General features: G+C 35.3%; 1 protein-coding gene and 1 long non-coding RNA gene across 4 annotated transcripts in view; one reads left to right on the top strand and one right to left on the bottom strand.

The window, feature by feature from the left end:
• The window catches only part of LOC125670541 (uncharacterized), a 56,196-nt gene that overhangs the window by 16,151 nt on the left and 13,561 nt on the right, over positions 1–26,484 (bottom strand). Inside the window, exons 1-3 of one of the 3 annotated variants that reach the window (XM_056140635.1) lie at positions 24,938–25,042; positions 23,652–23,714; positions 18,907–21,436 (exon numbers count right to left, since the gene is read on the bottom strand). In XM_056140635.1, the coding sequence (XP_055996610.1) occupies positions 18,907–21,436; positions 23,652–23,714; positions 24,938–24,976 (2,632 nt within the window). In that variant the 5' untranslated portion in view covers positions 24,977–25,042. Of the gene's footprint in view, positions 1–18,906; positions 21,437–23,651; positions 23,715–24,937; positions 25,043–26,484 lie in introns of those variants that run through there. The other 2 variants (XM_048905763.2, XM_048905772.2) reach the window with 2 other exon arrangements.
• Positions 2,928–3,589, top strand: LOC130046925 (uncharacterized). Its single transcript, XR_008795998.1, has 2 exons — positions 2,928–3,011; positions 3,125–3,589. It is a non-coding gene; the product is annotated as an uncharacterized LOC130046925 (long non-coding RNA).

The raw sequence follows: 26,484 nt of genomic DNA, 5'->3' as shown, positions 1-26,484 counted from the left end.
CCGGGTTTTTTTTTCAAAGACGCGTTTGCTAAAATAATTGCAAGACATGTTCATTACACATACATGCTTAACAATGCAAAAGATGAAAACAATATCTACAATATCTGCCGCAGTAATCAATATGAACTACATTAATATCGATAAAACTTGGGTGATCCTACGTTATTCGTGAGCACAAGGTATCAAGACACCAGAGGCATGGTTCTTTTCTCTTCATCACTAGAATAAGAAGGCCAATGCACTAAGCCGTGATTTCTATGTAGCATCTACAGAGAAACAAGGGAATTTCAAATCCTATAAGAATGCTCCTCAATCATAGAGCATAGTCTAGGAATAAAAGGGAGAACAAAATGAAATAATTGAGAAATGTAGAGATACGACTAACGGAAGTAAGACCCGGGTTATGTTCTCGGCACCCACTCTCATGAAAATATTTCAATGAAAAGTAAAACAAAATTATACTATTGATGGATAAAGAACTGCAAAACAAACAAATAGGTGCGTTTACGGGAGTTGGTTCTACGGAAAAACTTAAGAACTTAAACCATAACCTATAGCATGGTGATCATCAACAGAGAAATTCTTGCACGTCAAGCTATCATATTGTTATACAGCCTATAACATAGTAACCAAGAAAAGACAAATCCTTACACGTCAATGTAATTAATAGTTACAAAACTTACACCATGGTAACCAAGGAATAGACAGAATGGCTTGAACTGGACATAGAAATTAAACTTCAACTAGACAATCAAGAACAAAAACACGATGAAAGGAACCATTTATACCACGATACCACAACACAAAGTTACAAGATTGTTTACAAATCGTTAAGGCTTAATCTTCATTTGTATATATACTTTTTTAACACCAAAATAAATGAAATTAATTCTAAATGAATCAAGAGGATATCTACGGATTGAATTAAAATACCAGTATACATAGGTTGTTCGGTTCTATAGGTTGTTCGTTTTCTGATTTGAATCCTGGTACACACTCCATACAACAACAGAATAAAAACAAAATACATGTGTAGGGATGGAATGTTATAGATGCGAAACAGCTATGAACATTGGCTTGACATTTTGTGACAAAGACATAAAATAATCAGGTTACAGTGTATATATTATTGAGGATGCAGACCGGTTACGGTAGCCCAGTGGTTAGAGCGCTAGCTTCACAATCAGGACGCCCCTTCCGGTTCCACTTCCGGCGCTCACGTCAATCCCAGGACGTTGGAATAGTCTAATATAATAAATGAAAGACTTTGTTCTGTCGGACGAGGCCTTAAAAGCCGAGGTGCGGATTGACGGTAAGTGTTCACATGATAAAAAAAACAACAATCACTGTTACGGCCTTGAGGGTCATACATAGTGCGATTATGTGGCAATTCGCCTACAAATGGTGTCGTCACCAAGAGTGAAAAATTCTCGAATTTGACGTAAAACAACAAATGACACATTGATGTGATACGTACACGGGCACTAAATAAATGAAGTCCATCAACATTTCATTAGACTTCGAATATATAAAGAAAAAGAAAACCCTTCAAATCAGAAATTTGATTTTCAGTTTCAGAATCTAAATACGACGTTATTTGTCTTATAGCGATGCAGTTAGTCCAACACTGAAAAAATTAATAATAATTTAAAAGATTTTTAAAAAAATAATAAATGCGAATTTGCAAAGTTGTTTTCCTATTATTGTTGAATTAAGCAGACATGCTTTTAGTGGGACATTTTACAGACAAAACTCCCGTCAATTAAGCTCTGCAATACAACGCTGCAACAGTTGTTACCAGTTGACATTGCGATAAAGCCACATTGCAGATGGTCTAATTTCGTCTATTACGATGGAAATTTATGAAATTGATATTAACGTTCTCAAACATATGTTACTGCATGAGAACATACAGGGACACGTGTGTGCAGCAGGCCGCCGTATGATATTCCATTAAATCACCTGATCATGACCAAAAAAAAAAAAAAGTTAATAGAATATACTAACATTACCATTGAAAAGGACAAACGCACAATGAGATGCGATGATTAGGCATCAATAAATCATTAAAAGGTTTGAATGCATTTCAAAGATAAACTTACTGTAGGTTTACGGTAGTCAAAAAACGGATACGTCTTCACTCAATGTCCAACTCGCTGTAGATATCACGTGTCACGTTCCCGAGGGTTTGATATAAATAATCTATGGATTTACTTTTAGAATCACCAGTGAAAGAACACGTGCAATTATAAAAGCAATTACCCGACCAAATTCATAATCGTACTTTTATATCTCGTTGAAAATACATATAATCGGCAAGGATGACGTTTATTTGCATGGGTCGTTACCCTCGAGTGAATATCGGCGACTTGATACAATGGTGCATCAAAACAAACTTTAAACTGATAAACTGGAAATTAAAGATTTTACAAAAAATATCTTACTTCTCCGTTTTATCGTCTTCCTTTGCTTGTTAACCTTTAAAATGTGTTCTCCGGGTATCGCCGACGTCATGTTTTTCATACCTGCTGGTCAACACTAGCCTCGTACCGGATCAGCATCACAACGGACCAGCATTTTAAAGTCATCACAACGGACCAGCATTTTAAAGTCATTTATACAAACTCAATTGGTTTAGTTTTCCCATCTGTTAACTTGTGCAGGATGTCATATTAGCGCGTTTCTGCCTGTATTACACAGCAGATATATCTAATCGTTTATGGAACGGCACAACTAACCATCGAGATTCTGACAATCCAAGGTGCCCGGAAGAGCAAGATCTACGTGTCAACCTGCGATAGTCTGACTGTAGATACTGGCAGTATTTATATCGACTCTATTCAAGCGTGGAGTTCAAAAAGAATGATGTAGCGTAATTGATCAACGATAAACAAACAGTGAAACTGGGATACTGGAGATACAATAAAATAACAACGTGTTTCAACTTAAATCGATATGCAATTATCTACGATGCTGCTAATGACACTAGAAACAAGTAATATAGCGTACATGTAAGTCGAAAGTATGAAATGAAATATCTGGGTAATTATTCATGTTCAGAGCCATGCAGAACTGCATTAATATTGAATTACTTTTATCTGCTATGTCTCATTTTTCATTACAGCGAATCGGATGTCCACACTTAAATTTCACTGTGGGACTATTATTCTCAAATTCATGGACACCAATTCTATTTTGTTTTTCAAACTGCGATATTCAGCCGTCAAAAATATGTGTTTGCTTAAAATATCGTCCAGCCGGTCAGATGATAGTGCAATTGAAAGGATATACGAAAATCCAACGTAGTATGAACTGCATATCCTCTTTCAGGTGTTATTCACGCGTCATATACCGCGTATTGGACAATTCTATTCAGGATGACGAAGGAAAATGAAAAGCGCCAACATTTCTTTGTCATGAGCCTACATCGCAGTCTGATCTTGGACTTCGACAAAATAGCTTCAGATACATGTATAGTATTGATGTTTCATTGACGTTTGTGATTTTCGTCAGATATCAAGGTAGATTTAATTCTACTCATCAATTGTGGACAAATTCACCAAAAAAAAAAAAAAATTGTCGGATTCTATAAGCATCTATTGTTTGATTGGTGCCCGTCATAAAACTTCAATGGAATTTGAGGCAATTAGAATTCACGTTATGTGTGTACGTTTGATTCCTTGTAAGCAAACATAGACTATATTCCCTTGGGTGCGTATAAGACGTCTTCCATAATCTAGTGAACCCGTGCAACAAACCAACAACGCTATTTCGTAAATCAAAAAGTTCCAAATTGTTATTAGAGAGTATAATTGGCCATTTTTATTCTTGAATTAACAGATTTCACGAAGGTGAAGGCCGCAAAATATGCACACTCATACATTGGAAAATAAGAATTTTAATTTTCCCAACTTTTAAATACTTTTGTATTTGATACATTGGATAACAAATACTTCGGAAGAGTTTTCGTTTTGTTAAATAAATTCCTACAGCATAATATGAAATATGAAGAAGGGAAACAACTTTGAGAGCTGTGTACTTTAGAATCGTTACGACTAAGGGGAGATAAATGTACACTTTGATGTACACCGATAAGATTATAAATAGTATTCCGTAAATCACTTTTTAACATATGAAACAAATAAGATAATTACATAGAATATAGAAGCCGGTGTTATATAAAAAAGTCAAAGTAAAAACTGCATACCAATACAATGAAAAACAGTCCCCAGTTTAATATATTTACCGATCGATTGAGAAGTGAAACGTTTAATGCCTTTAAAAAAGTTATCAACTGCAATCAGCTGCTAGGAACAAACACATTACGAATGGAGAGGTCTCTATCATCTTACAAATGAAACAAAATAGAGATGAAAAGCAATTAATTACCTCTGCCATTCCAGACCTTTCCAGGGTCAATTTCATAAAGGCTCTTACAATATATGAAAATTATAAATCACATCCTCATTCCCTAAAGTTGAGATGGATAACTTCATACTCTTTCCACAACTCAATAAGCACAGCTGACTTTATTTCATCAATCAATGGTGTAATTCCACCATCAAAACATCCGACTATGTGGTTCAAGTTCCTGATTGCCTTTATAATGTATATATGCTGTCGCTAAATGAACGAAGTCGCAATGTAGATGCATTGACCATATTGAAACATGAATTATCAACATATTCCAAAGAAATAGAATGTACAATATCTTAGATGCTTCTTCTATAACATAACAAACAACTTAAAAGAAGAAAAAAACAACCATAATATTCATGCTCTGTTTAACCGGTTACTCGTCTGAATTAGACATCAATCACAAACTATCGTAATATATCACTTTTGAAAAAACGTTATTAATACGTTCCTTACACAGAAAATTACTTCAGCTTGTCCTTAAAATAAAACAATTATTATTAAACCTCAAACAGACACTCACCAAACGTTAGTCAAAACATGGGCGTGGCGCCCTGTAAATTCCTCTTAGAACTTAAAAAATCATCACGATCTTGTTACTAAAACAAAAGTTCCTCCAAGGAAATATTAGAAATCGTTGTTAATCTGAACTATAAGTGCCCGTATAAACAGCGCCGAGGGTGATTCACACAGAGCCGAGGAGGATGTCCGGAGTCCTTAACTATCTGTGCAGCATAGAGTGGCAAACGACAGATTGGCAGTATGTGTATATATATATATATATATGTATGTATGTGTGTATATATGTGTGTATGACATTGAAAAAGAGATCAAATTCCAAGCCAGAGTTATCAAGACAACAACTTTTGCCTCTCAAGGAAAAGAAACGGAAGCAAGTTCTACATTTATAAGAGGTTTTTATCTTTAAAAGGAAAAGATATAGCTCTCAGCAAAAACATTTTAAAGTGTCGAAAGAAAACATATATTATCAACAAGTTATTTATAGCAAACACGACAAGGATGTGAATCCAGATTTATGGTGCATGTATCAAGGACTCATACACACACAAACTAGTACATGTACTAGTTTGTAGTTATAACGATCAATGTCTGATGGTGTGGGCGCACCCCATCACATACGCACATATATACTCTCGTAATTTAAACAATTCAACATCATTACTCCAGCATTAAACCTCTATTTCATCACATGCAAAACAGTCAGTGAGGTTACTGAAGGTTCGACAACTGTTTGGGGAGAAATTGAATAAAAGGATGTTATTGTTAGATAAAACAAATTTCGGAATATCAAACGAGCGATATCAAACCAAAGATTGTACGACATACAATTATATACCAGTCTTGAGAAACAAGAAATAATGGCTATTCAGGAATTCTCTTCTTTCCAAATTCTTACCGCAATTTCCAAGAATTTTTTACCGTGATTTCCAAGAATTTTTACCGCAATTTCCAAGAAAAGAAACAATCACGAAGAACAATTTCCAACTACTGCGGTTTTTTTTTCATTTTCGATTTTGGTTATAACATTTACTATCTTTTTTTTTTTTTTTTTTTTACAATTTACTGGATCAAAAGTTTTAGTCAATTTGCAGGTTTTAATATTTGAAAAATGTCCTTTTTTTTATTTTACCAAATCGCAAAAATTGATGCCCTTAATTTCTTTTAACAGTGTTTCTGTTAGTTGTTTCAATTTTTTTTTCAAGCAAAACCGCATAATATATGGAAATAATTCTTTATAAACAAAATGAAAATGTACTCTAATAATAAACACCAGTAAAAGAGACGTAGGATGTTGTTTTTCAAATGTTGCAAAAATAATTAACACATTGTAGTATTTCATAAGCATTTTCTGGTGGTATTTTGTATATGACGATATTCTTCCTCCGCTATAATTACTGACATGCCTTTTGTCGTACACGTGGAGTTGTTTTGATCAGGTTTGTCGGAAAGATTGACTATTTGAATTTAATAAATTCCTCATCTGCAACAAAAATACCTTTTAAAGGTCGATTGATACGTTATAATATGATGTCAGGTTTACTATTAAATTCTAAAAGGTGAAAGTTCAAATTCAATTGTTTTGAGATTGGACTAGAATGACATTCAAACACGTCACGTGACTGCCGTCTGAATTTCGTCAGAAGGCGAGCATGGTATCCAGAACGTTTTTTTAAAAATGTATTTCTTATACATATTTACGTATTAAACATATTGGTCCTCTACAAAACAAACCCCTTACAGTTTACTCCTTTTATATTAAAGTTGTTAATATTGAATTATTTGTTATATTGAAGTCATTTATAGCGAACTATCTGTCATATTGAAGTAAAAATAAATCCCCCAGTAACAGTCTTTATATGATTAAACATTGGTTATATTGAGCTTTGGATCTTTGGATATACATGTAATTAACAATTAAAGCCGGACCCTTGAATTTCAAGATACCCGGAGTGGACTGTATCAGGTTTGTTACTGACTGTCTACAAAAAATTGTCGGATTGATAAAGTCCAAAATACCTTTTCACAAAATTGCAGGTTGCTATGAAACAATTTCATTATAACTTAGAAGAATAACACAGAATATCAAACAGCTTTTAATCATTTGAAGCTCATTGCACTAAATTATTTTTTATATTACTGTAAACTGAAGTTGGATCTTTGAAAGGGTTTTACTAAGGAATGAAGCTAATATTAACCTATTTTATACAAGAGAATCTAACTTGGTGCAGTTTACGCTTTAACTACGCCAAGTTAGATTACAACATATAACAAAGGACAAGCTTAGCTTCATTCCCTATAATCTAATGCAAAAAGACCAAAGTACACTATACTGTTCTTACTTTATAGACAAGTTAACAAACATGAATAGATAGAATTTACTTGTACCGCGCAAAGATTCGCTTGGCAGCTTAGCAACATACCGACGAAGTTTAAACTACATTATAATTTACCATAGCATGAAATATTGTCGCCATTTAAATTCGACACGGTGAAATGAAATAGTGAAGATAACGAACCAGGGGCGGATCCAGGAATTGCGGTTACGGGAGTGCCACTTTATGAGGCAGGGGGCCTTGAGGTCCCCAGTGGGTCCAGGGCTTTGCCCTGGTGGGAGCCTAGGGGTTAAAGCCCCCGGAAGCTCTTGGATTTTACAGGGCTTGAAATATGTCTTCTATTTAAGTCATTTGTACTGTTTTCTATCATATTTAATAAGGTGAAATTAGTAAAATGGCGCAAATTTTAAGGGTTTTTGGAAAAAATTAAGTTCTCCCAATAAAGTAATGCAAGAAATCAAAAGATTTTGTCAATTATTTCTCCGGGAGTGGAAGAAATTGTTGCTTCTTTTATCGTTTAATACATTTTTTGAAAATTTTAGGGGGGGGGGGGCGCCGGTTGCGCCCCCTTTAAATCCGCCACTCCGAGCAGTGATCGATTTCATAACTCCTAAGGAATACAAAATTGGGCAAAGTCGGACCCTTGAAAATACTAAAGGTGGGATTAGGCACCTAGAAAGACATCGTCGCTAGCCACGGTTACTGAGTCTGGTAGTACCTACCCTACCTCAAACCATGGTTGCATGATCAAGAAAACCCTCGATTTTCATCCAGTTACAATAACATATTTCCGATTTTCAAATGGCTGCGCCCATACATGTATCTAAAACGTTCAGTATTTGTTTACAAGTAATAACGGATAAAAAAAGGCTACAGATCCCTGTTTACAGAAGCAAGTAAAGTTTATAAGTATTTATTAAATGAACTTTGCATTAACAGCAGTGGTTACGCTTGTAAATTCTGTATTAATAAACTTAATCGTATTCTCAAACTTGATGAGGAACTTCAGGGTAAAGTGGATGTGTTGAAACTGAAAGACTAGAGTTGATCGGACAATTATCCAAATAGAGTGGCGTGGTTACGCATATTGTATGGAACATTCATTACATCGGTGAAGTCAACAAAGAAGCGGCCATTATTTACAACAGCTAAAAGTGTCCAGTTTGTTCGCAATCGGCAATCCTCGGTTTATTCCGCTTAGAGCACGCAATGACCTGCGAATGATTTTCTTTCCACCAAAAAATCATGGAAGTCATCAACTGGTTGACGTATGGACATGGATATTCATGAAGTCGAAGATTTGTTAATCATACAGCCACGGCATTTGACATAGTGTAAACGGAGACAATAGGCGTGGTTTGCGACGACCCAAGGAGTTATGAGATAAGTAAGCCATTCACAGATAGCGATCTACATGTCGATCGATGTGACGTGACGTCCACATTTTGCAAGACGTGACGCACTTTATGCTTTGACAGGGGGATCGAGCAATCCCCCCCACCCCCCAGTGAAAATATATTTCATAATGAAACAGCAGAATCTGCAAACACACGAGGTACCATTATTTCGGATATGGTATCGTTGGATCAGATTTTGTGTTGAATTTTTACCATTAGTGTTTGTATATCGTTACTTGTAAGAAAATAAACGTGTTGTTTGACATCATGTGACCCGTCGACAGGAGACGCTTACTCCTAATCCTACCTATGGTATATTCAGGGGTCCGTGTTTATCCAATTCTCAATTTTGTATTCCTTATAGGAGTTATGAAATCGATCACATTGTTCCTTATCTTCATCTTTTCATCATGAAGAAATTTTGTCCAGCAAAAGTGTTTCTTGCGCACTTTTAATTCCGTTCATTTTCAATTTCATAAGAGGCCTAACAACTTAGCAGTGCTGCAATGTAAAGTTTGAAAATAAGTAGTACTGCCTTAATTTGTCAAGAGATTTTATTAATTTGAAATCTTGTGACACCAAATACCGGGAAAAGGTAGTTTATATTGTATTGGTTTTTCAAGTCATGTGCATTTCGTGGACAATAAAAATTAGAGCACGTGCCGCAATTATCAAGTGACGGCACCAGATGTTGGGAAAAGAAATTACCCCAGCCACGTGTTGTTTCACTACATCAGTAAACAATAAATAAATCAGATAGTGGTATGGAGAGAAAGAGTGCATATGCATGTAAATAACAGCTGACGAAAAAAAGATGAAAACTTGTACCAAACATTAATTTCCAGTTTCATCAAGTGATGGCATGAGATGGGGTGGAGCTGGGTGGTGGAGGAAATGTTTACCCCCACCGCCAAATACGGTACCTGCTGAATGTTTTGACAGACATCAAGTAAAGTAAATACATAGTTATGCCCCAGTGCTAAGGATATCAAATTATGACATTTAAAAACATAATTCTTTATGTACATGTTGATAATGATAATGATTGGTTTTAATATAGCGCTTTTCCAGCGTATGCTGCTCAAAGAGCTTTACAATGCATTATTACCCCGGCAGACCTTATATCAATCTAGAACTTTTTCAGCTTCCTTGGAAGTATACAGTACAAGCTGCCATTACAGGCGCTAGAGCACTAACATTCTAACAATATCTTTCACTGTCTATAGCCAGGTACACATTTTACACTTGGGTGGAGTGAGGAAATTCGTGTAAAGTGCCTTTCCCAAGGACACAACGTCGGCCCTGCCACGGTCAGGACTCAAACCCACAGCCTTTCGGTCGAGAGTCTAACAGCCTAACCATTTGGCCACCGACACCACTCTTGATAACTGTTAACCATGTAAAATAAAATTCATTTTGTAATAAGAAGATGATCTTCATTAGGTGTTCGTTATAACCTAGTTTTACTGTTACAGAACTATGTACTTATGTAGGTTACAATTCGTTATATCCTAGTTTTACTGTTACAGAACTATGTACTTATGTAGGTTACAATTCATTATATCCTAGTTTTACTGTTACAGAACTATGTAGGTTACAATTCGTTATATCCTAGTTTTACTGTTGCAGAACTATGTACCTATGTAGGTTACAATTCGTTATATCCTAGTTTTACTGTTACAGAACTATGTAGGTTACAATTCGTTATAACCTAGTTTTACTGTTACAGAACTATGTACCTATGTAGGTTACAATTCGTTATAACCTAGTTTTACTGTTACAGAACTATGTAGGTTACAATTCGTTATATCCTAGTTTTACTGTTACAGAACTATGTACTTATGTAGGTTACAATTCGTTATATCCTAGTTTTACTGTTACAGAACTATGCACCTATGTAGGTTACAATTCGTTATATCCTAATTTTACTGTTACAGAACTATGTACTTATGTAGGTTACAATTCGTTATATCCTAGTTTTACTGTTACAGAACTATGTACCTATGTAAGTTACAATTCGTTATATCCTAGTTTTACTGTTACAGAACTATGTACCTATGTAAGTTACAATTCGTTATATCCTAGTTTTACTGTTACAGAACTATGTACCTATGTAGGTTACAATTCGTTATATCCTAGTTTTACTGTTACAGAACTACCTACTAGGTTACAATTCGTTATATCCTAGTTTTACTGTTACAGAACTATGTAGGTTACAATTCGTTATATCCTAGTTTTACTGTTACAGAACTACCTACTAGGTTACAATTCGTTATATCCTAGTTTTACTGTTACAGAACTATGTAGGTTACAATTCGTTATATCCTAGTTTTACTGTTACAGAACTATGTACTTATGTAGGTTACAATTCGTTATATCCTAGTTTTACTGTTACAGAACTATGCACCTATGTAAGTTACAATTCGTTATATCCTAGTTTTACTGTTACAGAACTATGCACCTATGTAAGTTACAATTCGTTATATCCTAGTTTTACTGTTACAGAACTATGTACTTATGTAGGTTACAATTCGTTATATCCTAGTTTTACTGTTACAGAACTATGTACCTATGTAGGTTACAATTCGTTATATCCTAGTTTTACTGTTACAGAACTATGTACTTATGTAGGTTACAATTCGTTATATCCTAGTTTTACTGTTACAGAACTATGTACTTATGTAGGTTACAATTCGTTATATCCTAGTTTTACTGTTACAGAACTATGTACTTATGTAGGTTACAATTCGTTATATCCTAGTTTTACTGTTACAGAACTATGTACTTATGTAGGTTACAATTCGTTATATCCTAGTTTTACTGTTACAGAACTATGTACTTATGTAGGTTACAATTCGTTATATCCTAGTTTTACTGTTACAGAACCATGTACTTATGTAGGTTACAATTCGTTATATCCTAGTTTTACTGTTACAGAACTATGTAGGTTACAATTCGTTATATCCTAGTTTTACTGTTACAGAACTATGTACCTCGGTTACAATAGTCTCTTTGATTTTGTTTGGTTTGATTGTTGTTTATGATTGTATGTGTGTTGTATGTCCATGCATATATGTGTGTACATCCGTGTATGTGTGTACATGCGTATATGTGTGTACATGCATATATGTGTATGCGTATGTTTGTGTGTATGCGTGTATGTGCGCGAGCTAAAACGACTTAATCAAATGATCAAGGAAGTATATGTTTTATCAAGAGGAAAATATTTCGGAAACTAGCCGGGGAAAAAACCCCAAGAAAAATCGATGCTCTGTTTGTGAAAACTCGGAAATACGGGTTTCTTGAAATGACATCCTTACCTTGAAAACACAGGTCTATTATCTATCGCTCCGTATCTAAGTGGTCATTATACACCTTTGCTAGTGGTTATCCAGACTGAGATAAAATTATAGTTTTAGTGGAGATTTTAAATCAGTTCCACGTATGGTACAAAAGCAAAACAATTATAAACTTTTATAGTGTCTACAAATAATTATATTCCGTTTGTGTTCTATTGGTTCCACAGCTTGTGTTAAGTAGATAACAATTCAAAACCTTCATAGTGTCTAAAAACAATGTTATGACAGTGTCTAAAAACAATGTTATGACAGTGTCTAAAAACAATGTTATGACCGTGTCTAAAAACAATGTTATGCCCGTTTGCTGTTCTGGTTCCACAGCTTGCATTAAGTAGATGAATTGTGTAGTCGCTAGAGATGGATTGTACTGATACCAAAAAAAAAAAAAAAAAAAAAAAAAAAAATCAGAACTCGTGATCTTTGAAATCTACGTAGAGTGACTCTTTGTGCTAGCTCTACTTGAGCGTCATAATCACTTTTTCCTGATACTAACGGAATTATGTACAAGGATCATGAGCCATTTCTGCTATATCAATTAAAATTGTATTAAAATACGCCCGATACATATACACGTGTAATCAATTTGTCATTTTCAAGAGTCGACAGCCTTGCATACCATTTTTCTTTCTGAAAACCTTAATACAATGTAGATCTACTTTATTTGTGTGTAAGTAATTTATATTTAGATCTACTTATTTGTGTGTAAGTAATTTATATTTAGATCTACTTATTTGTGTGTAAGTAATTTATATTTAGATCTACTTATTTGTGTGTAGGCAATTTATATTTAGATCTACTTATTTGTGTGTAGGCAATTTATATTTAGATCTACTTTATTTGTGTGTAGACAATTTATATCTAGATCTACTTAATTTGAATGTAGGCAAACCTACCACAAGCGTTTACTGCCAAAACCTACAATAAGTGTTTACTGCCCTCAACCGGATATCCTCAGACCAAAATCTACCGTAAGCGCACTGCCTTTGCTCTGATTTTAAACTCTGGCTTATAACACCATTCTATACTTAATAAGGATTTATGCAATACATTACCTAGTTGTAAACTTATCCTAAAACAATCCTAGAATAATTCTTATACTGAACCTAAGCTTAGCCACAAGCTATTCCTTCCATATACTAAAAATAAATCCCATCTACATCAACCCAAACACTAAACTTAAGCCTTAACTTAATCCTAAATCAACCCAAACACCGAATTTCAGCCTAACTTAATCCTAAATCAACCCTAACAATAAACCTAAGCCTTAATTTAATCCTAAATCAACCGAAACACTAAATTTAAGTTTTAACTTTATTCTAAATCAACCCAAACACTAACCTTATGCCTTAAATTAATAATAAATCAACCCAAACATTAAACTTAAGCTTCTACTTGATCATGAATCAAATCAACCAGAACACTAAACTTAAGCTTCAACTTAATCTTAAATGAACCAGAACACTAAACTTGAGTTTTAACTTAATTCTAAATCGTCTCGAACGCTAAAGTTAAACTTTAAACTTCATCCAAAATCAACCCCAAAACTAAACCCAAGCTTTAACTTAATCCTAAATCAACGAACACTTAAGCCTTACCGTATGATTAGTTTAGATCAGCCAAATTCTAGATAATTTTTCTTTCTTTACCTTGAGTATCCGACCTCTATCCAAATAATATTCTATATGTTGACATTGAAGCACCCAAGAGAAAAAGCACTGGCTTCGGGATAGCGAGATCGTGAATTCGAACCCGGCCACGACAGATCTGTCATAAAGAATCAGGCAGTGACAGTTCTCTTACCAAGGGCTATGCTTTAAAAGAGAAAATCAAAGGTATGTTGGAAGGTCAAACGAAGGTCAGGTTCAAAGATTTTTCGAACGAAATCTTTAAAATAATGTTATGTCTCCCGGTAGACATCGTAAAACAATGTGCTGTCTCCCGGTAGGAGATTGAAAAAGATGTTACAATCTTGAAAGTGATGTACTAGTGTACATACTTAAACAAAAGAAAATATTGTCATAATGAATGACGTAATGGTATCTAAATCAGCGTAATCGTTACTAACCGTAGTGGGTGTTTGCATATTTTTCTAGGTCACAAGTGACGCATTCGTATAATGTCTGCTGATCCAGTGGAAAGTCATATAAGCCGTTTAATGGTACTTAGAAGTTTCCTCAGGATTATGAAAGACTCCGTTTCATTCATTTCTTATTAATCATAAGGTGAAATAAAAAAGTTCTTTAACCTGAATAGGGATTTCATGTATAATATTTGACGCAATATACAGCCTGGTGTGTCTCAATATAACAATGGAGAAAGGACCAGACCAAACCATGGATACTGCTCTAACATTAAAATGTGTTCCATCTTATCTTCATTTAAATCGTCAATGAACTCCATCGTTTGAAGCCCTTCACCGGTCTTGGTGACGTCTCCACATGAGTGAAAAATTCTCCAGCGAGACGTTAAGCAAGATACAATCAATCAACCATCGCATTTCTTTGCGTATAACTGATGGAGCATCGATAGCCACAGTCCACATGATGTCATCTTATGACGTAATAAAATCCACGCTGTTTCTCACATAGTACTTAAATGCAAGCCTAGATTTTTGACAATTATCGCATTTGTATGAAAGACCTACATCGAGATTGATTAATTGATTGTATATTGCTTAACGTCCCTCTCTAGAATCTTTCATTCATATGGAGACGTCACAATTGTCGGTGAAGGGCTGCAAAATTTAGGCCCATACTCGGCGCTTACGGCCTTTGAACAGGGGGATCTTTATCGTTTCACACCTGCTGTGACACGGGACCTTGGTTTTTGCTGGCTCATTAGAATACCGCCCCAATTAGTCGCCTCTTATGACAAGCAAGGGGTACTGAGGACGTAGTCTAACCCGAATTCCATCGATACTTGCGTAGCATATATGACGTAAATTCTCAGGGACATTACACAAAAAATTCACCTCTTTGAGATCTGGCTGCCGACATTTCAGTATATGTTTTGTGATGTACTTAGAGAAATATAACTTTGGTTATATAGATAAAGAACGACGATTTGTTTATATTCGTGTCTAAACGCCGCAATTTTTATATTCATCCTTACACGATACAACGATTATATTCCTCACTGCATGACGCAATGTTTATATCCGCCCCTACACAATACAATGTTTATATTCGTCCCTACACAATATAATGTTTATATTCGTCCCTACACAATATAATGTTAATATTCGTCCCTACACGATACAATGTTTACATTCGTCCCTACACAATATAATGTTTATATTCGTTCCTACACAATATAATGTTTATATTCGTCCCTACATGATACAATGTTTATATTCGTCCCTACATGATACAATGTTTATATTCGTCCCTACACAATTCAATGTTTATATTCGTCCCTATACAATACAATGTTTATATTCGTCCCTACACTATACAATGTTTATATTCGTCCCTACACTACACAATGTTTATATTCGTTCCTACACTATACAATGTTTATATTCGTCCCCACATGATACAATGTTTATATTCGTCCCTACACAATACAATGTTTATATTCGTCCCTACACGATACAATGTTTATATTCGTCCCTACACAATACAATGTTTATATTCGTCCCTACACAATACAATGTTTATATTCGTCCCTACACGATACAATGTTTATATTCGTCCCTACACTATACAATGTTTATATTCGTCCCTACATGATACAATGTTTATATTCGTCCCTACACAATACAATGTTTATATCCGCCCCTACACAATACAATGTTTATATTCGTCCCTACACAATACAATGTTTATATTCCTCCCTACACTACACAATGTTTATATTCGTCCCTACACGATACAATGTTTATATTCGTCCCTACATGATACAATGTTTATATTCGTCCCTACATGATACAATGTTTATATTCGTCCCTACACAATTCAATGTTTATATTCGTCCCTATACAATACAATGTTTATATTCGTCCCTACACTATACAATGTTTATATTCGTCCCTACACTACACAATGTTTATATTCGTTCCTACACTATACAATGTTTATATTCGTCCCCACATGATATAATGTTTATATTCGTCCCTACACAATACAATGTTTATATTCGTCCCTACACGATACAATGTTTATATTCGTCCCTACACAATACAATGTTTATATTCGTCCCTACACAATACAATGTTTATATTCGTCCCTACACGATACAATGTTTATATTCGTCCCTACACTATACAATGTTTATATTCGTCCCTACATGATACAATGTTTATATTCGTCCCTACACAATACAATGTTTATATCCGCCCCTACACAATACAATGTTTATATTCGTCCCTACACAATACAATGTTTATATTCCTCCCTACACTACACAATGTTTATATTCGTCCCTACACGATACAATGTTTATATTCGTCCCTACATGATACAATGTTTATATTCGTCCCTACACAATACAATGTTTATATTCGTCCCTACACAATACAATGTTTATATTCGTCCCTACACGATATAATGTTAATATTTGTCCCTACATGATACAATTTTTTTTTTGGTCCCAACACAATACAATGTTTATATTCGTCCCTACACGATACAATGTTAATATTCATCCCTACACGGTACAATGTTTATATTCGTCCCTACACTACACAATGTTTATATTCGTCCCTACATGATACAATGTTAATATTCATCCCTACACGATACAATGTTTATATTCGTCCCTACATGATACAATGTTTATATTCGTCCCTACACAATACAATGTTTATATTCGTCCCTACACAATACAATGTTTATATTCGTCCCTACACGATATAATGTTAATATTCGTCCCTACATGATACAATTTTTTTTTGGTCCCAACACAATACAATGTTTATATTCGTCCCTACACGATACAATGTTAATATTCATCCCTACACGATACAATGTTTATATTCGTCCCTACACGATACAATGTTAATATTCATCCCTACACGATACAATGTTTATATTCGTCCCTACACTATACAATGTTTATATTCGTCCACACTACACAATGTTTATATCCATCTCTACACGATATAATGTTAATATTCGTCCCTACACTATACATAGTTTATATTCGTCCCTACACAATACAATGTTTATATTCGTCCCTACACAATACAATGTTTATATTCGTCCCTACACAATACAATGTTAATATTCATCCCTACACGATACAATGTTGATATTCGTCCCTACACGATACAACTTTTATATTCCTCACTGCATGACGCAATGTTTATATCCGCCCTACACAATACAATGTTGATATTCGTTCCTACACGATACAACTTTTATATTCCTCACTGCATGACGCAATGTTTATATCCGCCCTACACAATACAATGTTTATATTCGTTCCTACACAATACAATGTTTATATTCGTCCCTACACAATACAATGTTTATATTCGTCCCTACACAATACAATGTTTATATTCGTCCCTACACAATACAATGTTTATATTCCTCCCTACACAATTCTATGTTTATATTCGCCCCTACACAATACTTATAGGTTATAGACTTTGTATGGGAAAATATGAAGACCGAGTTTTTTGGCGTGTAGACGGACCGAGCTTGCGAGGTCCGTTCGCGACAAAAAACGAGGTCGTCATATTTCCCATACAAAGTCTATAACCTTTTTATTATATACTTTCAATTTCATTTAGAAACTAACAATAATTTTATTTTTAACAATAACTTTATCGGTTTAACTGAGTAACAGATGAAAAACACGAAAAATTTGAAAATTAACGGCGTAGAAATTTGATTGTGACGTAATGTTTGCGCGCCGGAATGTTTCCGGGCATATATCGTGTGGTATATGCCCGCAAACTTTTAAAGAAAAAAGAAGAGATGAAATTGAAAGTATATAATAAAATGTTTATATTCGTTCCTACACAATACAATGTTTATATTCGTCCCTACACAATACAATGTTTATATTCGTCCCTACACAATACAATGTTTATATTCGTCCCTACACAATACAATGTTTATATTCGTCCCTACACAATACAATGTTTATATTCGTCCCTACACAATTCAATGTTTATATTCGCCCCTACACAATACTTATAGGTTATAGACTTTGTATGGGAAAATATGACGACCGAGTTTTTTGGCGTGTAGACGGACCGAGCTTGCGAGGTCCGTTCGCGACAAAAAACGAGGTCGTCATATTTCCCATACAAAGTCTATAACCTTTTTATTATATACTTTCAATTTCATTTAGAAACTAACCAATAATTTTATTTTTAACAATAACTTTATCGGTTTAACTGAGTAACAGATGAAGAACACGAAAAATTTGAAAATTAACGGCGTAGAAATTTGATTGTGACGTAATGTTTGCGCGCCGGAATGTTTCCGGGCATATATCGTGTGGTATATGCCCGCAAACTTTTAAAGAAAAAAGAAGAGATGAAATTGAAAGTATATAATAAAATGTTTATATTCGTCCCTACACAATACAATGTTTATATTCGTTCCTACACAATACAATGTTTATATTCGTCCCTACACAATACAATGTTTATATTCGTCCCTACACAATACAATGTTTATATTCGTCCCTACACAATACAATGTTTGTATTCCTCCCTACACAATCCAATGTTTATATTCCTCCCTACACAATACAATGTTTATATTCCTCCCACACAATACAATGTTTATATTCGTCTTTACATGATACACTTCTTTAAAGAAGGCGGGAATGACATGTACTTACCCGATATAAATTTATTTCTTAGGTAGATAATTAAGTGGTTATTCACCACAAAATATCATACCTGAAACCTGTACTTACCCATACTGTCTAAAACCGAACAAGCTTTGTTTTTCATCCGTCTTCGGCTTTTTCTAGTCTTTGCTTTATGTCTTGATTGGGGTACCTTTTTATTTTTCATTCCATTGTTTCTTTCTGGTCTTTCGTTCAGGAAATGTTTGCCATTATTTTTTGATGGCAAAACCTTTTTACTATCCATTTTCTCTCCTTCATTGCTGTCTTCAAAGTGGAAAACGTCATGCAATTTTATGACACCATTTAAATTCTTATTTGCTTTCTTCTTTTTCTTCTTGCCAGATGATATGATGAGTGTCAAATCTTCGCTATTGCTTTCTTTATTCACCGTGTGCCTCTTACGTCGGGGGCATTTTGTCTTAACTTTCAATCTTTTGTCTGAAATAACTGTTCTTTCTTCTGACGAAACGCTTTTCGCTTTCAAAGGTTTATCACATGTTTTTCGCGAATTCACTTTTTTGAAAACAGTTTTCTTTAGACTTTTAACTTCAACAGAATCTCGAATTTTTAACTTTGAATGTGATTGAGAAAAAATGGAAAACTTTTGGTTGAGACGATTATTTTTCACGAGCTTGTCGCCCATGGTCACGTCACGTGCATCATCGTCTTCATCATATACTAACGTTGCATCACTATCGTACCCGTTCACACAGGCAGCTTCATTTGGCTCTTTCGCAACAAACCTTCCTGCTACTTCAGTATATGCTGGACTTCCATTTGCAAGTGAAGGGATGGAATGCGAAAACTCTGATGCATTATTTCTATGAGGGAATACAGCATTTGGCTCTGTACTGAGGGGGGCAGTATCTACAACTTCTGTAGTATCTTTCGGGGATGAATCCGCATTATTGCTGTCTCCATGACTAATACTCAGCGTTTCACAACTCATTCTAGTCAAACCATTTTCTGTATCTATGGTTTGCACTTCTGCAGCGGTTTCGATGGGAATAACTTCGCGATTATGAATAGAGTCTGATGGTGAACTTCTGTCTTTGAGCGGATGAGAAATGGAATGATCAATGGTGGTTTCTTTAGATGTGGTACTACAATGATCTATTGAACATGTGGATGAAGCTGTTGGCACTTGATTTTCAAAAATGGGTATTTTTTGTACTTGTGACGGAGAATTTGTCTCTGACATACAAATTGACTCGCTACCGGAATTAATGTCTTCACTATACTCATCTGATTGATTATTTTCATTTTGCATTTGTCTTGCAAGCATGAAGTCTAATTTGTCTATACTGTCAATTTCGTCTCTGGAACTATCTTCTAGCGACTGTTTGCAAACGAAAACTTCCAATTGTTGACAATCGCTCCTTGCTATGCTGTTTTCCACAGTGTCATCTGTTTTCTCGTTTAAACTTTTCTCATTCAAAGAATTTTCAGATGATTCGAAATGTATTTGTCTCTTTAATTCTTCTACATCTGGTTTCGTTTCCAGATAAACAAATGGGGTGTCTCCGTCGAAACTGTTAACATCATCTTCACAAAGATTCAATTCAGGGATCAAAATTGGGGGCTGGGGACTTTCTGGGGAATCTAAGGTTGTTATAATCTGATTGTCATCCAGGATATTTGGAGCTTCGTCCCGAAACAGTGTCTTTTCATTCGGCACATGGTCTTTTGCAGATTTGTTGTTGCTGGATCGAATTTTTTCCTTGACCCTCTTGTATGAAACTTTCTTCAGCTTGGACTTAAGCTTGCTAAGGTGTTCCGCTGTAATCATCATACTTTTTGTAGATGCAGTTTTCCACTGGCAATCCTCTGTCTCGTCCGGTTTGTTCTCTTTATTTGTTTGATCACAATTTTCAGTTTTAATGAATCCATCTTCACTAAGAGCTTTAAGATCTTTCCGATTTATTCGCTCTAGTGATATGTTTGGCCTTTTCTTAAAGAAATGGGAAAGACCACTATCCAATAATTTGTCTTCAATTCTATCTTCGTTGATATTTATACCGACACGCTTCAGATTAATTGTCAAATGTTCATTATCCATCTCTGCAGTTGAATCTTTTCCTTCCTGTCTTACGTGTCCTTCACTAACAACAGATTCTACAGTCTCTGAAATTGGCAATTTTTCTTTTTCTTTAAATGGATTCTTTGCTTTGAACATCTTTTTCCTATCATAAATCTGCTCTGATTTATGTCTTCTTGCTTTGATGAGGGAAAATTTGTCAATGAATGGTTCCATGACTTCAGTCCCCTCGGTGTTCGTATTGGAACACTGTTTACTAGTATTCTTAACTCCTGATTTGCGACTCCGTTTCTTTGGCTCCATGTTATATTGACCATTACAACACGACTTAAACTTAATTTTTATCGAAGACGTAGAATTCTGTATGGGTGATGAAATGTAGGTGGATTCCACCCAATAAATGCGCTTCTGTAATGCCTGGTGTTTATTAATATTGTAGTAAAAAGGATGGCGACATGTTACGGGAGTGGATGGGTTTACCTCTACCCCTCTTTCTAAGAATGAACTTTTCCTGTGTGTATCAGACTTTTTCTTGTATAACCAACACTGGCTAGTGCTCTGAAATGGAAAGAAAACAGATCACATCTATTTTTATTCATAGAATATTTAGCTGCTCAACTGACTTAAAATTTCCTAGACCGCAGACAAAATCTCTTTAAAACAGTTGATTTTCTGATATCTTGTTACCAAATAATGCATGACAAATAAACTTTTCTAACGATCACCCAGAACAAAGATTCTTCACTATATATATACAATGTCTGCTAATGAGCAACGTATGGAAGAATATTTTGCTTCGCAAATGTCATTCAATACGTCTTTTATGCGCCTATTACAAAATATAATCAATTAAAGAATTCAGGCAGTCCATAAAGCGATAGTAAAAGTCATAAAGTTCAATTTCTTAAAGAATTAAAATGAGTCCAAATGACTCATTCATGTCACTTTCTGTAAATAATAACAATGTTAAGCATGTATTTCCAAATTTAAAACGATAATCTTCAAATAACGTCCCTTGAATTTTTACTTTCTGAACAGAAATTCAATCTGTTACATAAGTTGACTCCCCTTTTTTGACGAACATGCAATCGTTTTAAAGTTGATAAGCATCCTACATTTAACATTTTTTGGTGATATTAGAAAGGAATAAGATGATTTGGGGAGGGGAAAATTCACCAAAATGAGCTATAACTTTTTAAAACAATGATGACCAACTGACATCAGTTTTCTAAATCAACATTTGTTCAGCAAAGTAAATGTATTGTATAAATAAATGTGGAATCCATGGACTCAGGAAATGTATCTTGTATCGAGCAACACAAAAAAAAAAAAAAAAAAAAAAAAACAGCACACAAAACACGGTAAGTTACCGAAAACATCCTGCTTGTTCTTCCTACAACATTTAAAAGGCGTATAAAACCCGACATGTTTTTGTCCTCTTGGAAAGTTTTGTTTGCACGTCACACGAGATCATATTTACAAGGTTGCTGCACATTATTTGCAATGTAAAGAGTTCGCAGTGCTAGATGAGGAAACATTTCCCTCGCTGAAATATCACATGCCATCACAAAGATCTGTCAGATACGCAAAAGACATTCTTTCTTGCTTGTACGGGTAGTTATATTTTACGCACATGTCATATTCAGTGACACCACAATCTTAAAACGACGCAGAAAAAAGATTTTATGAGCGTATTTATATGAAACATTACATTTTGCTTTTGCTCTATTTTGGTGACTTAATTCTTTTTAAAATTTCTTTTGATATAGGAATGGATATATATATATATATATATATATATATATATATATAGAGAGAGAGAGAGAGAGAGAGAGAGAGAGACAAGTCATACAAATCTGAATGAGACCGTAAATTGACCCTTAATCTGGGAGAGGCAGTAAATCGGGAGTGGGGTGGAAATCTTGAAGACCTCCTATGTAAAATCCTTGATTTTAGGACATTGCAAGACTTTGATGTTTTAAGTATCTATAGTGTTTTAAGGGGGTAATGTGTTCTAAGTAACTCTATTTCCTACAGGGATATGCAATATAAGTGTTTGTGCTCTCGGTCCAATTTCAATGAAATTGCAAACTCTAGGGGTTTTTTCTTCAAATTTTTGGTTGGTTTGTTTTCTCTGTGTAAGTATTCTTTTTTTAAAATGATGATGAATAAGATAAATGTATTTGCTGAACAGTTAGAGGAGGGAACTACCGTTCTCCACTGTGGCATTCACGGCCCTGAATCATAGAACGTAGGTGATAAACTCAAAAGGGGTAAATGACAAATTTTAATTCATACCTAGGTGTGAATGTCCAAAGAATCAGAAAATCAATTTTATACACTTGCAGAAGAAAACAGGTTTTAAAAAATCTCTTCAGGTTTTCGTTACAGACCCATTTGTTTGCATTCATCAAACCAGCTCCTTATAATTTAATGCAAAAAACTGTATGAAATGCAGAAAAATTACACACTTATTTGTGATACGTAGCACTTCAGCATCGACAGCAAATCTTGCGACTAAGTACATCATGCCTACCTTATATATATATGAGAAGTGATTTGCACCCAAATGAAATAATATCCCACACATTGCAGGAGACAGAACACATTGGACAACAGGACATGATTGTACACGCCAGTATATGGATGTTAGTTTTATGTTACGGTTCTTAGATACACTGGAAAACCAATGATGTTTCGACACGTTGAGTAGAGAATTAATGATGACTACAGATTATCGATCATTACGCTAAAATCGAACATGAACTGTTACCTTAGTGGCCGTGCACGTCTCCATTATGCAGGGAGCATGTGACACCCAATGCAGAAATCCTCGCTACAAATAAACAGCTTCCCTCAAAAAATGACTATGATGTAAACAAACGAAAAAGAAAATAATGACTAGGAGGAAAGGAAGGAAGCTCGCGGTCATGTGACAATTCTCCGGCTTACAATCAATAAAGTCGCTACAAGAGTGGGAGATAGACCATTGGATAAACGGCTCGCCAATATCACTATACACCGTGGTATCCACGGCGTGGCTTGTCATTTAATAACATGATAATTAACTACATTTTAAAGTTCGCATATAGATGTACGTTAGTTATTAAGCGAGAAATTGTCTCTGCAGAGGGTATATAATGACAATGGCCTTTAATCCTGCTATCTTATCTAGTACACCTGGGTGTCTTTCTGACGGTGGTACGGCGGTAACAAAGGGCGGGTGTTATCGGTTTACGGACTATCATGATAGGCCTGTTTGATTTAACACAACCTACCAGGACTGCAAAAACGTGCGACTTATTCTCGAAATGAAATGCAATAAACGAATTAAATAATCACCACATGCTAGAATGATACTGAGTGCATGTGTTAGATTTCAGTCAACCGTCCAGGAACCAACTTTTAAATAACGAAATATAAAAAGTAACGCTTTAAAAGGCTATTTTTGGAGTGTTATATAAAACATGCAAAATATCATGCTAACTTTGAAACAAAAACTGCACACGGCACGTTCTGATTATCTGCTTCCGGCCATCGTGTTGAGAGAGCTGCACAAGACGAAAGACCTTGTTACACAACGAAGTATGAACTTAAGTTTAAAATTGGGAGAAGAAAGGTCCCTTTTCATATTTTCAATTTCTAAAAGATAATATATGGTCGTTTTTAAAACACTTAAATATGGAGTTCTCCGTTTGTCACCGAAAACTTAACCCTTTTCTGTAAGTATAAAATGAAAATTCATGTGACATGAAAAATTAAAAGAGGCTGTTAACCGAGCGATGAAAAATAAAAAAAATTATCATATTTTTCTTTTTCTGATCAATATCTAACAAGGTATTTAATGTTTTGCAGTCTTTCCGGGCAAAATAAGTGCCTACTCACATAAACAAAGACTAATAAAAATCAGATTTTACAATTAAAAATATTGCACAACCCCCATATATATGAACAGTTCATGCTAATTCGAAACAATCTATTGTTGAGACGTACATCTATATACGATCATAAAAAAAGTATCTTTAATACGAAAGTCAGGTCTTTAGTAAATATGCCTACCTCTTTTACACCTTTAACTACGTCACTTCCGTTAGACATTAGTCACAGTAAAAAATCGGTCATGATCATAACGGCGAGGTTACATCTACGAGTCCCAAGCATTCATACATTTTATCTGATGTCAATGAGGCCAATCCGCGGAGATAACTAGGTTTAAGATCATTAAATCAGTTCGCTGTAGGGTATGTTTGTTTACATGGTCCAAGGTGGGATTGGAGGACATCTTCTTGTCGTCTTTTTCAAGTGACTTCTGATTTTTGTGAACGAATCATCCACAAACGATCATTGCACATATGCATGTTTGAATCTTGTTTAACGTATCTCTCGAGAATTTTTCACTCTTATGGAGACGTCACCAAGACAGGTGAAGGGCTTCAAATTTAGGCCTTTCCTCGGCGCTTACGGCCATTGAGCAATGATTGATTGATTGTATTTTGTTAAACGTCTTGCTCTAATAAAAAATTCACTCATATGGAGACGTCACCAAGACCGGTGAATAGCTTCAAATTTAGGCCTATGCTCATTGATCAGTGAGGGTTCTTTAGCGTGCCACACCGACTGTGACACGGGTCATCCGTTTTTAAGTTCATCTCCGATGACCCGTGACATTGACACCTGATGCCGAGCTTTTGGCGATGGAACTGTCACTGCCTGTTTTAACGACTTAGGTCTGTCACGGCCGGTATTCGAACCCCGGCCTTCCGCATGCGGTACGAATGCTCTAACCTCTCGGCCGCCGCGGTGGTCCATTGAGCAATGAGGGTTCTTTAGCGTACCACACCTACTGTGACACGGGGCATCTGTTTTTAAGGTCATCTCCGAGGACCCGTGACATTCATACCTGATGCCGAGCGTTTGGCGATGGAACTGTCACTAACTGTTTTAACGACTTAGGTCTGTCGCGGCCGGGATTCGAATCCCGGCCTTCCGCATGCGGGGCGAATGCTCTAACCTCTAGACCATCCGGCGGTAAAAAATCCTAAAGAAGTTGAAAATATTCTACGCATTTCGATTTTTGTAGCCAAGACTATGAGAAAAATTACCTCTAAAATGTAACGTTTTTACAACAAATGTCAGGTATGACGACATACAGATTTATAGGTATAAAAATGCAAACGATATCTTTCTGTTTTGTATACGGTTAGCGCCCGCGCGTCCACGTGTCACAATTTTTCTGAAGAATATTTATCGCTTATTATTAATCCTACGTTTCGGGCTCGATATTTCACCAGAAGTCGCACGTAGTGAGGTCACAATAGCATTCTCTCACCAGAGGGCGCGTTACGCAAGCTTCACATACGGAACTCTGGGTAGAGAATGATCACAATAGGAGTAGTTTTAACATATACACAGGCACTTGAGGCATGATGGATCAGCGATTGTAAGAAGAAATAATATGTATACGGTGTGACCGTTGAGACGAGCGAAGACCCATGACATCTTACAACACGACTTTAGGCATTTCATTTAACGCGGGAAATATAACGCGGTTGATGTAAACAGTGCATTGTGACGTCATCATTAGCTGCGATACTTTTTTTTCTTTC

This window comes from Ostrea edulis, chromosome 1, assembly GCF_947568905.1.
Source record: "Ostrea edulis chromosome 1, xbOstEdul1.1, whole genome shotgun sequence".
Taxonomy (NCBI): domain Eukaryota; kingdom Metazoa; phylum Mollusca; class Bivalvia; order Ostreida; family Ostreidae; genus Ostrea; species Ostrea edulis.
This window is presented reverse-complemented; position numbering and strand designations above follow the sequence as displayed.